Below are 14,613 nucleotides of genomic sequence, written 5' to 3' on the forward strand. Positions count from 1 at the left end.
AACCAAAAACCAACTGAAAAGGCTGGGTTAGAACAGCTCATCAGGAGTCTTCATGAGCCTGGATCTACTCCTGATGAAATAAATGGAAATTCTCTTTGCTTTTAGAGAGCCAGGAACCAAGGGGCCACAGGGGGGAAGAGAAAGTGTCTGTAGTTTCTCTCATTCTTTTCCCCCCAGAGTACCAGTCTTCTAGTGAGGAAATAAAAACCCTTTCTGGAGTTGGAGGCTTGTTTGTCCTTTTTTAAGTCTAGACAACACAGAGCTCACTATTATTACAATTCCCTTCTACAGGATTGGAAGACATGGCAAAATGTTTTTAACCGTGCCCAGTCTTAGCAGCACAGCTGAAGAAAAATTCATCAAAAGGGGAGAGGTTCTTGGCCCTGGCTCTCTCCTGAATTTGGAACCTGAAAATGCTGTTTTCTATGTCGGCGGAGTGCCTCCAGACTTCAAGGTTTGTCGGATAAATACTCTATGTTCAAAATGAAATAACGCAAACTTATCTTGCTGGGCTTCCCTTTAAACATAGAAATGGTTAATAAATGAAATGTCCTTATTTAGTCATTTATCATCTTGGGACTCCACCTTCTAGCCATGGGGAAAACTACTGTTTCCTTGAGCATATCATGCCATACAGTAAGATGATCAGATTCCTGTTACCCGTCATTCAGGTTTTCTGAAATGTAGTAGGAAGAAAAAAGCTTGCTGGCTGTTAAGTAGTATGCATAAATTAAAGCCTATTAGCCCAGTTTAACAAAGTTTGTAGGCTACCAGGTTTTCTTCCATGCTGACGCATTCTTGCTGCTTACAGTTTTTCTTTTACAGCTGTCACAAAAAAATAAATGTATTGCTAATATTAGGACAGTGTGGGACACTAGCAATATAGTGATTTGTTTAAATTTAAATTAGCATTGTTTTAAATCCAGCCTTACAACAGCATGAAAAGTTGCCCGTGCAAAACGTATCTGAAGACCTGTGCGAGACAGTTGCTTCGGTCTAGTTCCTAGTACTCATGAATTAGCACCTCACTTGCTTCTGTGAACATACCAGGCCCTCCTTTCGGATTTAGAAATTGTTATGAATGATCTTGGCTATCAAAATTGCACGGGTGAATGAAAACACACTTAGAAGGACTTTAAAGAATGCGAAATTCTTTAAACTAAATGTAATAGGTGCTAAAAACATCCAACTGCTGTTCCACAAGCAGCCCTCCTAACAATATAAAAACAAAATACACTTACATATTCCTGAGCTTTTGCATTGCGGTGACTACCAGATATATGCCGTGGTTTGATTTTTAGATTACTGAGCCCTGGGTACAAATTGCCTGGAAATGGGACTGAGGACTGAATAACAGTTGCACAGACACACACACACACACACAAACACAAAGTAATCCAGCAAATGAACCCTCCAGGTCTGTTCCAGAGCAAGGCAGAGGAAAAGAAAAAGGGAAAAGCAGAAACAAATGGGAAGGGGAATAGGGAGAAAAGAATTCATGGAATTATTTGATAAGCATATGGGTCTCTTCTCCCTTAGGAATGGACATTTCGCATTTTCATTTATTAACATCCAGTTTTATGTGCTAAAAGCTTTTGTCTTTTCTTCCCTGTTACACACTTTGTAAATATGAAATGTACCACTTAACCATTAGAAGTCTCATACTTACTGTAATTTAACAGAATAGTAGAAGAAACAAAGGAAAAAAAAGAAACACAGTCATTTATCAAATGTATGTGTGCTGCAGATAAGAATCTCATTTTCTCTTACGGCTACACATATTCTGCATTGCTATATTACCATTATTATATCATAAGCAAAATGGAAATAATGAGAAGCCAAAGGAAAGTTGCTGGCAGTGATCAGAGTCTGAAGTACAAGAGGTGTTAATAATATCACACCTGTTCCACAGGGCAGAGTATTTTAATATTAAAAGAATGATTCACAAGATCTCTCAGCTTTATTCTTTTGTACTTCTCCCCTCACCAATGTGGCTATTTAAATTCCATTTGTAGTGACCTCTGTTAAAAGAAGGAGTTTCTATATCCTCCTAACTGTTCAAAATAATACCTAGCGAAGATTAGCGACTGATAGAGATTTTGAATCCATGTCCCCTGGGTTTAAAAATCTCTCTCATTTCTCTCTCTTTCATCGCAGAATGGAGTTATTTTTCTGGCAGTGAAGGCTGTCTATACATTAGATATGAAATAACTACTGAGAGATTCAAATACACCGAGTGAGATCTGTGATTAGTCAAATCTTAACCCTTTTCCCCTTTTCCAAGTGAAGTCCCTTCAAAACTACAAAAGAAGTTTTTGCTTGCAGTTGCCTTCCCTGGTCTATTGTTCTCACTGCGAGAACAATATTTATTTTTTTACATCATTTATGTGCTCCATTTTAATTCACAGCACAATGGCCACATCACGATAAGGACTGCAAAGACTGTTCCAAGGTAGCATCATCCCATTTGTTTCAAAATATGAAGAGCACAGAGACAAATCTGACCTCAGGCACAAATGCTTTCGCGGTACCCGAAGAAAGGGTGTGACCTTTCTCCTTTTACTTTTCCTTGTCCCCTGCACAGCTCCCTCCCAGCTTAAACCTACCTGGCTTCGTCGGCTGCCTGGAACTGGCCACCCTGAACGATGTTGTGATCAGCCTGTACAACTTCAAGCAGGTCTATAACATCGACACCACCACATTGCCACCTTGTGCCAGGTAGGGGACAGTCCGCCCGGCACTCTGCCGCCCTGGTTTGGTGCAAGTGCCGGACCTGGTGGCTCATTCCCGGTTTAGATTTACGAAGGTGAAGGCGATGCCGAGTTGTCCAGAAGGAACTCGGCCGCTTTTAACTCCTAGTTTAACTCCAACAAGTTGAGCTTACATACACACGGGAGCTGGGCTCGATGGTCCTTATGGGTCGCTCCCAACTTGAGGTGCCCTATGGGTCGCTGCCGTCCCCATTAACTCTCTCGGCACCTTCCTCATGCTTTCCAAAGGCAAACTGCTGGGGCACGGTCCAGGCTCCCTCCTCAGCCCCGCTGCTTGCCCAGGACAGGACTGCTCCTGCCTCCGGTTCCGCCGCTGCGGGCCCGGCAAACCGAAGCGCAGTCCCACCCCCCGCTAACAACGCCGGTGCGGAATTCATCTTTCTGCCGCCCGCTCTTAAACCCGCAACAGAAGTTCCTCAGGTAGACCATTCACAGACCGGGAAACGCAGCCCCTGGAGTAGAAGTAAACGTCAACCACGGGGTTCACTTAGCACAACTACCGGCAGGCATTTGGCTCCTACAGCAGGCAGCGCCCGTAGAGCCTCGCTGCACGGAGGGCAGGAGAGAAACCCGCGGCTCTCACCGGGAGGAAAAGTAGGAGGGTGTTGGGACAGAGGAAGGATTGCTGCTCACACCATCCCCACAGCCAGGGCAGTGCATGGGCCAACGCTGGGCTCCCCGGCACAGCCCACGCTCGGCTAAAGGCCTCGGAGAATTCACACGGGTTCCTGCGCGAACCAGGCGGGTCCTTAACAGAAATGTATGTGTATCCTTAGAACGAGGCGGTGTTGTGGGCCTGCCACTTCACAGGGATGAGCAAAGCGTTTTCCTGCCCTCTGCGTGTGACACAGGATAAAAGCATGATGTAAGAGGAGTTCGATACACCTTCAAAGCTACACATTATTTTTCAGAAAAAAATCCCCAGAAAAAAAATTTGAAAGAAAAAGCCGTAAGTCTCACTGCTGCCAGGAAGAAGTGGTAGTTCAGAACAATTATTTCAATAAAGTATTTTAATGGCAGAGGCCTTTCAATTTCCCCCAGTAAAATGGCGAAATGCCAAAAATTGCTTCCCTGCTTGTTTTTTTCATAGAAATAAGTTGGCTTTCACTCAGAGCCGGGCGGTGAGCTATTTCTTTGATGGCTCTGGCTATGCCTTGGCAAGAAACATTGAGAGAAGGGGAAGATTCAGCCAGGTGACTCGGTTTGACATAGAAGTTCGAACACCTACAGACAACGGATTGATCCTGCTGATGATTAATGGGGTGAGTATCAAAACCTGCCGGTACCCTTCATCCATGAGCACCACAAGTTCCCCGGTACCTACAATATCATGGAAAATCCAAAATGCTTATGTCCTCACGTTTAGCTTCTGGAAAGGGGAGATACTTTGCATTCATCTGGTGCCCACAGACATTAGGAGAGAACTGGAACACGCTTTGCAAAGGCCCCGGGAAGCCAGTGCCCTGGGTTGTACTCTGCTCTCCTCCAGAGACAGGCAGGACTTCAGAGCAGTCACACCCCTGTGAGGACACTGCGAGAGAGGCTCCAGTTAAGCCGAGTAGTTACACCTTTATTTCCATGTGAATGCACAACCAAAACGATAGGAAATTTCTGTGAAGTAACACCCATAAAGCAGTCACTTTGTGGTAGCTGCCACTTTAAAACTGTGTGTCAGGGTGTACTAGAGGTAAATAGTTATTTCAGTTACTGAAAATAGAAAGTAGCCCAAATAAAAAGGCTTGCTCCAAGCAGCACCAGCTTTTCAGAAGTCTGAGGGTGATGCAGACGCCATAAGGATTGGAAGAAAGTAGACTCAACACACAAATTTCTGTGCCACCACTAACCTCTTAGGAGGTTTTGGACTCAGCAACTGCTGTTAAAAGTTTAACAGCTTCTATTGCATATCAGCCGTTTTTCTTCCAAGCAAAAGTGCCCAGAGGTTTCTCAGAGATGTAGGCACTTTTTGTGTTGCAGTAGAAACTGCAATCAAGTTGGATGTTAGCTGTGGAGGACCTTGCCTGCTCACAGCCACTTTTAGAAAGACCGTGCAAACCAGCCCACTACTCAGTCCTGCAAAGACAGCACATAAATATTCTGAATGTAATCCCGGGTTCATTTTCAAATTTAAGATGTTCAAGACAAACCCAAGCTGCAGTTTCCTTTAAAAGTGCTAAATTAAAGCCTGCTTTCGGTACTTTAATAATGACTTCTGAAGGTAGACTCATTTGTGTAAAAGACAGCCATTCTTGGCCTGCAGTAGTTTTTTTGAGAATTATTGTTCCTGTGTTTCCATTAGGCATGGGAACAACAGCATGAACACTAGGAGAGAAGATGAACATTAGCATTAAAAGCATTAACCCGGATGCACGGTTGCTGTAAACTCTCCCTTCTGCTTCTTTATGTTCAGACTTGGAACGAGACGAATTCTATGGTATAGATCTTCATTTCAAGCACTCCCTAAAGATTTTCTAGAGTAGAGGTCCTGTTTACAAATTTTAGGTCACCCAGCCACCAAACAGAAGCCAAACCATGAAGCAGGAATAGTTGGGAAATCCTGAAACCAAATACACAGTGAATACAGGCTAGCTATTGCTCAGCCTTCAGTAAATACACCAGTAAATACACCAGTGCTGATCACGACTGCGAAAAGTCCTGAGCTGTTACAGGCATCGCGACAGAAGCTGCCGATACAGCTACGGCCATTCTAGCACACCACTGCTTTTACCATCTTTCATCTGGGGCATGTGACATTGCGTGAACAATAAATAGAGGTGTTGGCATTAGAAATACTTTGCTGGTAAAATATACTGACATTACTGTGCTATTCCTAAATACTATTCCTACCAGGAAACAGTTCACAAAGTCTTCAGATAAGTGCTGTTTATCGAACAATTATGTGTGCATGTGTACATATACACATATGTTATATATTTAAAAAAATAAAATCCAGAAACCGTGCTACAGTTTTGCAAATAAAGAGGCCTTTTCCCAGCATGCCAGTCACAATGTCAGACACTCTCATAACATTATTATTTTTCTTAAATTGTTGTCACAATCATCGTGCTTTTCTGACTGCTGTTTTGTTTTGTACAGAGTATGTTCTTCAGTCTAGAGATGCACAACGGTTTCTTGTACCTTCGCTACGACTTTGGCTTCAGCACTGGCCCTGTGCTGCTAGAGGACTCCTTGAAGAAGGCTCAGATTAATGACGCCAAATTTCACGAGGTAGAGATGCAGTTACAATCACAGCCATTTGACCAACTATCCCAGCGGCTCCAAAGCAGCAATGATTTGCGCCAACACGAGTGAGAGGAGCCGAGGAATGAGGGGCCTCCTGGTGAGGCAGCAGCAGGGCAGGAGAGCAGAGCGTGGGTCTGCCTGGCGTGTGAAAGAGCACACGCAAGTCCCACCGCCCCTGAGCGGTGGAAAGGGAAGTCTCCCCCTGCCTCCTCCCAGATCAGTGCCTGGGGGCAGACTCTGCATATTGCTAGCCAAGGCTAGGACAGTTCGTGTGGGAGAAAAAGTGTTATTAATTCAAAATTAAATTATATTCTGGACAACCGTGTCCATCAAATATACAACTCTCCTCAACTAAACCCATGTCATTGTGTTAATTTGACCACCTTAGTTGTTAGGCGTTTCATTCGAAGAAAGACGGCACTTCTGATTTCATTTGAAGGGAGAATTAATTTGACAGCGGTCCTTTAGCTATTCATAGTATTTTAGGGACTTTGGCAGATCTAAAATACCTACTTGTATTTTGTTTAAAATAATTTGCTTTAAGCTAGTGTAACTGTGACAGTGACAGTAGCAAATCACGCTTAGTGGTTTGCTCCTCTTGCCATTTACTTGATGTAAATTCAAAGTCTGATTCCGGATCCACAATACAGCTACAGTTCTGTTCAACCTGTTTAAGCAAAGCACAATTAAGCCTTTTATGCTTTGAAAATGAAACAAGTTTTTTAAGAAGTATGCCCTAGCTTCTTGGATAAATCAAGAATGCACTATGAAGTTAATGGAGCTTATCTGTTTGCTGCAGTGTAGAACTTGACACGGGGTTCTTTCATGTGGATTTATTCATAAGTGAAATATGCTGGGTTTTCAGTCATCAGAGAAATTGCAACATCAAAATAAGCCCCCTACTAGTAATTGTTGTCAGCCTCTCCTGATTTACAAACAACTTTTTTTGATAAACAGGAGGAACTTTTAAAACAAAACAAAACAAAATATATAAAGATGCAATCAGTTTTGCAAAACCACTATGATAACTTACAGAAGATGGCATTTTGGACACTTTTAATCACATGTTTTTCTTTTCAGATTTCCATTATATATCACAATTCTAAGAAGATGATCTTGGTAGTAGACAGGCGACATATAAAAAGCGTGGACAACGAAAGAACAGCAATGCCATTCGCAGACATCTACATTGGAGGAGCGCCCGCTGAGATCTTGCACTCCAGGTTGGTGTGCAGCTAGGATTCAGTCATTATCTTCAAGCAGTCACCACACTTAAGTTATGTTGTATGACCTGTGTTGAAGTGCTGACAATAACACATTTTTCCCAGCCTCGACACCTTACGTAAAACAACCCCTCAGACACTCTTCTAAGTGCCTCCCAGAGCTCTGAAGATCAGGGCAAAGATTAGGCCTGATCCAACACAGGTGAATTCTGCTGAAAGTGGTCTAGTTCCAGTGAGGGTGACAGAAACTATTGTCTTCTTCAAACAAAAAGGCATTTTCAAAGAACACATGAATACACAGAATTGTTATTCCTCCTTGCTCTGCAGAAAGCGATCTTTGTAAAATAGCAACACACTCGCTGAAGGATCAACACCCTCTACTAAGTGCACTTTCAAATCTAAAGATGATATTTTTCCTACTGTGTACTTCAGTTCTGATCCATCTCAGGTTCTCTCTAGGCCCAAGTCAGCTGGCTCTGTGTAGGCATGGGAAGAAAAGAAAAAGCCTCATTTTCCCATGGTACCATTTGACAGAAGCCAAATTTAATCCCACTAGACTGCACAACTCTCATTTCCTGCAGCGGGAATCCGCCAGAGCAGGGTCAGGCTCTGGGAGTGCAGACTGACTGCTTGAAGAAGGGTGTGCTCTTCCGACAGGCAGCATTCATTCCCGGAGTCACACAGCAAGGACGGCATTTTCAGAAAGCTCCAGCTGCTGTTTCAAGTGTCACAACTGCTAATAGAAATACCATTTCTCTTTAAAATACCCTCTATGTTAAAACAAAACAAAAAAAAAAAAAAAAAAACAAAACAAAACAAAACAAAACAAAAAAAAAAAACAACACACAAATGAAGATAGCAAAAGTTGCACAACAGTTTCTAAGAATTAGTGGTAAATCTCCTGAAACCTTCTTTTGTTGTCAGGAGAGCCTGCAGAATAGATAAATAATGTCTGAGACATAAAATACTTATGGATTAAGCTTTTAAGATAGGGAGAAATTTCATGTAAAGGAAAATAATGCCTTTCAATTCCATGTAAATATTTGAACATGCAAGCAAAATGGTGGGCAAGGGAGAAACAGAGTATATAATTTATCTGGCCTTTCAAATAGTTCTTTAGAAAGGTCTGTCACAAGGGGCCATTAAGAAAACTAGTGGGTTGGAGAGGGGTAAGACTGCGGTGGATTAGAAAGCACCTAGGAAAGAGAAATTAGGACATAGTAGTAACTCTTCAATTTTCACAATATAAAAAGTCTACAGCACATGCCCAAGCAACCTCTCTTAGGGCTGGTATTAAATATATTCATGATCTAGAAAGAAAGGACAAAAGGATGGTGAAAATTACTTCGGTTAATCAAGCTTAGAGAACACTGAAAAAGCCCAGAAGAACCTAGAAATCCAGGCAATTGAGCAACTCGATGGCAGATGAGACTTGTTCACAAGTGTAGGATACGAGATGAATCACATGAATTATGCCTCCAGTTTTCTGAGTGAATTGTGGTTATTCTGCAAAACACCTGGAAGGTGCTTTCAAAGCAGGAAAAATATCATCTCAATAAACAAGTCGGGTTGGAAAAAATCCATAGGCATTGTAAAAATATCATCAATTATGATACTGAAAAATGCATACAGAAATTATTTCAGTGGAGCTACACCTTTGATATTGTGCTCAGCTTTAGTTCTCATGACAAGGGCAGACAGCAAAAAGTACGGTCCAAATGTGGTGACATTCCATTTTCATCAGGAGCATAAATTGGTATTAGAATTATATCACCTACTGGTGATCTGCTACTATCTCTCTACTATTACTACTATCTACTATTGACATTTATGCTTCTTTTTCTAGACAGATTTAACTGACATTGGGGTGCAGGAGCAAAACTAACTCTAGTCTTAGAGGGGAAGTTTAATATTCTTTCAGAGCAGGCTATTTTCATCCGCTTCAACAGCTCCTTCCTCTGTCAATTGCCTTTTTTCCCGAATACATGAACCTGGAAACACAGCTCTGTGTTTCTCCCACCTCAGGCAGTGCAGAAAGCAGAAAGCTAAGGAGAGGTAGGAGCACTGGGCGCTGGGAACTGCTAAGGAACAAACTTAGAAGCCTTTCTTTAGGTTAAAGCCTATCTCCTACAGTTCCTGTTGCTCCTAGGAAATGTTAAGTTAATGGCATTTATCAGAAAGGTGCATTTGTGGCATCCAGACAGTCTCATGGTCAATCAGAACAGAGATTAAACTGGCTGACTGATACCAAGTCCCGGAGAGGATGGCAGAAGCCTTCCTGGTGACTTTGCCTTCCTTCTGATGTAACTGAGGAGCTGGTTAAGCCCCCACAGCGCTCCTCCTCTCACCTTATTCCACGTACATCTACACTACTTCACCTGATTTTTGACAATGTAGAAAAATAAGCATTTCCCGAGCCTAATTCATCTGTTGTGTTCCCAGTGCCTACCTTATAATGAGATCACTCACAGACAACTAGCACCCGAGCAGCTGTCAACACTGTCAGTGTCATCTCATATGAGGTGAGAAGAATCCCACTGCTAAGGTACAGCCTGCCAAAAGAAAAAAGACCATTTACAGGCAGCCAGGTCAAACCTCCAGATTTCACATTCACTCCTTCAGCATACTTCTTCTTCATGCAACCTGAGTATTGTGAGGATAAATTCAATTATATTTGCCCTGTGACATACTGCTGTGATGTCCTGGTGAGGGGTGGAGTTGAAAAACTTGGAGCGGTGAGTAGGAGCAGTTGTGGTACACTGCTGTGCTAATTACCTCAAATCTGACATAAAAAGGACCCTGGAAGCCCACCTACTGCTCTCGTTTACAATTATATAAACCCATTCATCAGCCAGTAGAATTTACTCTTACTTCCCTGAGCTCTGTTACTATTGTTTGTTAAGAAATAGAGATGCATTTCCTTCCGAAGGCAAGAAGGGAGCTTGCTAGTAAAAGCAAGAAAGGAAAACTAAACCAGAACTTTTCTAAAATGATAAAAAATTGATATAGCAATCCATTGATTTTCACTGTAAGTGAGCAGAAATACATTTTAAAGTAAGTCTTTTCAGCAGTTATTTTTTATCTTTTTTAAGTTATTCCCTATGGATCTCCTCTCTGAACTCTCACATATTTCTCCACATAACATTTATTACAACTGGTGCATCCTGACTTTTCAAAACACATAATGTGGTGAATTAGTTGTTTTTATGTAAAGATGCAGGAACTGGCTACTAGTGCAGCAAGCGACTGAGGATCTTACAAGTTCTACAGAACACCTTGGTGATAAAAGTCTATTTGGAAAAGCACGGGCTACCTAACTGCAGCTTGTTTGGCTTTGTTTTCCAACAGCATTAGCTCACATCTGGCAGGAAGTATCGGCTTTAAGGGCTGCATGAAGGGCTTCCAGTTCCAAAAGAAGGATTTCAACTTGTTAGAAGAACCAGGAACCCTAGGAATCAGCTACGGGTGCCCGGAGGATTCTCTGGTAAGCATAACAACATTTGTGAGATAACAACAAAATTTTGGCAATGGATATAGCCGTGAGCTTGAGTTTTACTCCAAACAATGGAAGGAAAGTCTTCAACCAAGGAAATGACAACGCTGTCATTGACTGGCAGGGGAGTGTGTGTGTGTGTGTGTGTGTGTGTGTGTTAAGTTTGCTGAAATACAGCACAAGGTGTTTCGCTTGATATTCTTATCATACGTGAGATTGCAATGTGAAAGCTGGATCTGAAATAAATTGTGTGAAAGGAAATATTCCAATGTAATTTGCTTTTTCTTAAAGAAACAAGGAAAATTGCCCTCATATGTACCCTAATACAGATGTATGAAATGAAAAAGACAGCAAGGTATTCACCCTTCGAATGAGTTCTTCCCTTAAGACAGGCCAGCTCTTCCCTTGTGATACACAAACCAACCGCACCAGCATTAACACCGAGAAAATTGCCATTTCTTTTCCGATCCCTTCCCTCATTCATCACTTGTCCAATACAGTGCAAGGCTGGTAAATCTAAACTGTGTCTGTGGTCTCTATAAAGCCATGTCTACCCAAAGCCATGCTGCAAACCCGTGAAGATGAAGGAACCCACCATTTGTAGAACTTATCACACAGCCTCACCCTCCGTCAACAAGGAAGCTAGCTGAAACTTGTCCTACCCCAGACCCAATTTTACTGCTGAGACCCAGAGGGTCATAGACCCCCAAATCCAACACCTCCGTGTCCCCCCCCCCGCCCCAGCACTCAGTGCTACACAGCTCAGACAGGGGCTTGAGCCCCCTCTGCTTCTAGTCTTCATGCTCACTAACATCAGCACACCTAGGATGAGGCCAAGAATCTCAGGAAACAGAATAATTTGGTTTACATTGTCTAAAATGGCTACACATTCTTAAGATTTACACAGCATGACGGGGAAAGCCTATATAAATTAGGTTAAGACATGCAGGAAAAATTGAAGGTTTTACAGAACTGAGCTGGATGCATCTTTTTTAAAAAAAAAAAAAAATAAATAGCCTCATTCTTTTTACGATTTTAATGGTTTTTGAGGTTTACTTGTAATTTTGTTTTATTTAATACACAGATGTCCCGCAAAGCATATTTCAATGGAGAAAGCTTCATTGCATCAAGCCAAAAAGTGTCCCTCTTTAGTGAATTTGAAGGAGGCTTTAATTTCCGGACATTGCAGCCTAATGGGCTGCTGTTTTACTATTCTGAAGGAGTGAGTATATATTTCTTTACAGTTTGTTTTATTTTATCCTCGCATTGTTTCCCGGGAGAATACTAGGGGAATAATACAATTTCTCACTTCATGGTTTCATAATAGAGAAAGCAGGCTGCAACAGAGAAGCATTCATCGATGACCTCATTTTCACAGCTCACATTTGACCTACAGATGAAAACCAGCAATGCTTAGACATTATTTAGATGCTGAGAAGAGAATCTGATCATATGCCTACAATTAGCACGCATCCATTTGTGGTTAATAAAGTCCTTAGGGCAGAAACGCAGAGCAGCTCTTGCTGTGCTAAACAGCACTGCAATCCCTATCTGGACCTGAAGGTGCTACCAAAGTACAAATAACGTTGAGGGGCCGATGTTTTCCATCCAGAGACAGTCCCCTGGAAGCAAAGACAAAGTTTGTTTGAATCAGTGGGATGGTATTTTGAGCATCGCTGAGTTGACAGAAATGAGTCAGAAAGCTGCCTATATTTCCAGACAGTACTTAGGCCTCCGCGCGTGGAGGTGCTCTCGGTAATAGCTCCTTGCAGTTATGGGGAGCCAGGTGGTCCTAAATGCGCCCTCGGAGGTGTGACATGGGCAGAAATATGGACTCGCACTCCCAAGACGTGGTGTGAGCCAGAGGAGTTCCAAGATCCTGCAGGCTCAGACTGACACCTGCAGCAAGCACGAGCTCAGATGACAGAACATTTGCAGCCACCCCCAGAAGTCTGTGCTGATATGCTTTCGGATGACCATCTGAAGGCTGTAGGACACCCATAACCACCCCTGAACTTTTACATTTTACAGCCTGGAGTATCACCTTAAACTGAAAACAGTAACCGTGTCGGTTATCCACATAGTTTGCATGAATGAGGTCCTACACACACCCCTTTGGGTTTTAACTCAGAAGCTCTAACCCTGTGAGGTGCCAGGTGCCCTGCTTAACACCTGGAGGCTCAGCCGTTTGGCACCTGGTAGAACGAGGCAGGACGATTCCCAGGGGTGCACAGTGGCACTGCTTGCTCCAACGGGACAAACACTATTCCTGCCAGCTGGCACAGTGGCCCCGCACGCCTGACCCAGAGAGGAGATCTTATCTCTGAGATAACTTTGAGTGATTGAGCGAGTCTGATCAGCGGGAATTAGGAAAAGCAAAAAATGCACTGGCCTTATGACTGCAGGAACCTTGCAGTAACAGCTCCTCTATGCAGTACCAGTGGTACCAGAAACACAAATGAAATGTAAACATACATCCCTGCTAGGTGGAAGGAGCTGACGTGACGGATACATGAGACATAATCAGCAGCAGAATTCCCAGAATTCAGACTTAAAAACCAGCAAGAATATTAATGCTAATGAGATCACCTCCTGTTTTGCTTCTCAGTATACCTTCCTGCAGATAAAGCACAAAAGAAGAAAACAACAGGAAGCAAAATAAGTACAACAGGAAAATGCACACAGCTGTTAATTTTTTCACTTGCTTATGAATATGTTTTTGTCTGTATTTCAGTCAGATGTATTATCCATTTCTATGGACAGAGGTGCTGTGGTCTTAAATGCAAGTGGAACCAAAATTCAATCACCAGACCGAAATTACAATGATGGAAAAAATCACTTCATCATTACTTCTGTCACCCCAGAAAGGTAAAGGTGTCCAGTACCTTTTATTCCCTACCTTTAGAATACAAATATTTCTTGTTAAGCACATTATCATTTACTATTCCCTTTCAAAGTGATGTTTAAGTGGGGTTTTTTTAAGGGATATTTCTAACTGATCAATTCAGTTAAAAAACCACAAAGACAAAAGCCTATGTGATCGAAAACTAGCCAGCTTGGCCTGAACACAAGATGCTGGGAATTTTTAGTAAAAGTAAAATAATAGCTTTTCTAAAAGATTAGTCCTTTTTTGTCCTCAGGCACAAAAGCAGTTTAATACAACTTAAGACTAGCATGAGATTCATTTTTCAGCAGGATTGATTGTTCCGACTGGTGAAAGCAATCCCACATTGACCCTGAAGTAATTGAGGCATCTTCACAAAAAGTATTCATTTGGGCTATATACGGTGGATCATATTCAAAATATTTTTAGCACTGGCAGCTACAAATGTAAGACTACATAGAGCAGTAGGGAATAAGTCTCTCTGTGTGCTTCTTATAAAACATGTTTTATTGATAATGTTTTACTGGTGTTTTCTACGTTTAACGTTTTCTTAGAAAGTCAAATAATCAAAGCATCTTTCCTCAAGAATCTTGCCTATGCAGACACAACCAGGTCGTTCTCAGTTTTCTAATGGAAATGGAGGTTTGTACTTCTGACTTCTGACATCCAAAAAGCAGTCTGAAAAGCTGAAGGTGCAAAAAGGTGCCTTGGAATAGCCTTGAGGACTGTCACATTTCCCTGAGCGCGCTGAATTCTGAACGTGCCAAATAAAATCCATGTCTGATGCTTTAGTTATACTCAGTTTCTCATGAAAGCAATAGAATCCTTCCCGACTTCTGCAGCAATTAGCGTGTTGCAAAACGAGATTAAGTAAAAAAACACTGTAGAAACTCAAACGTCCAAGTACTGTGATAAAAGAGAAGAAAAAAAGCGACAGGGGCATAAAGAAGGAGGATTAACATTTGCTTAGATCCTGTTTTGCCCCAATGGTGGCTCCATCCA

The 14,613-nt window shown here is 42.2% G+C and overlaps 1 protein-coding gene across 1 annotated transcript in view; it reads left to right on the plus strand.

Annotated features, from left to right (window-relative positions):
- LAMA4 (laminin subunit alpha 4) overlaps positions 1-14,613 on the plus strand; it is a 105,897-nt gene that overhangs the window by 77,024 nt on the left and 14,260 nt on the right. Inside the window, exons 21-28 of the mRNA XM_033007996.2 lie at positions 292-454; positions 2,585-2,718; positions 3,862-4,033; positions 5,865-5,996; positions 7,092-7,234; positions 10,583-10,718; positions 11,812-11,949; positions 13,462-13,595. Coding sequence (XP_032863887.2) covers positions 292-454; positions 2,585-2,718; positions 3,862-4,033; positions 5,865-5,996; positions 7,092-7,234; positions 10,583-10,718; positions 11,812-11,949; positions 13,462-13,595 — 1,152 coding nt within the window. The remainder of the gene's footprint in view (positions 1-291; positions 455-2,584; positions 2,719-3,861; positions 4,034-5,864; positions 5,997-7,091; positions 7,235-10,582; positions 10,719-11,811; positions 11,950-13,461; positions 13,596-14,613) is intronic.

This window comes from Tyto alba, unplaced genomic scaffold, assembly GCF_018691265.1.
Source record: "Tyto alba isolate M040663 unplaced genomic scaffold, T.alba_DEE_v4.0 Super-Scaffold_22, whole genome shotgun sequence".
In the NCBI taxonomy this organism is placed as follows: domain Eukaryota; kingdom Metazoa; phylum Chordata; class Aves; order Strigiformes; family Tytonidae; genus Tyto; species Tyto alba.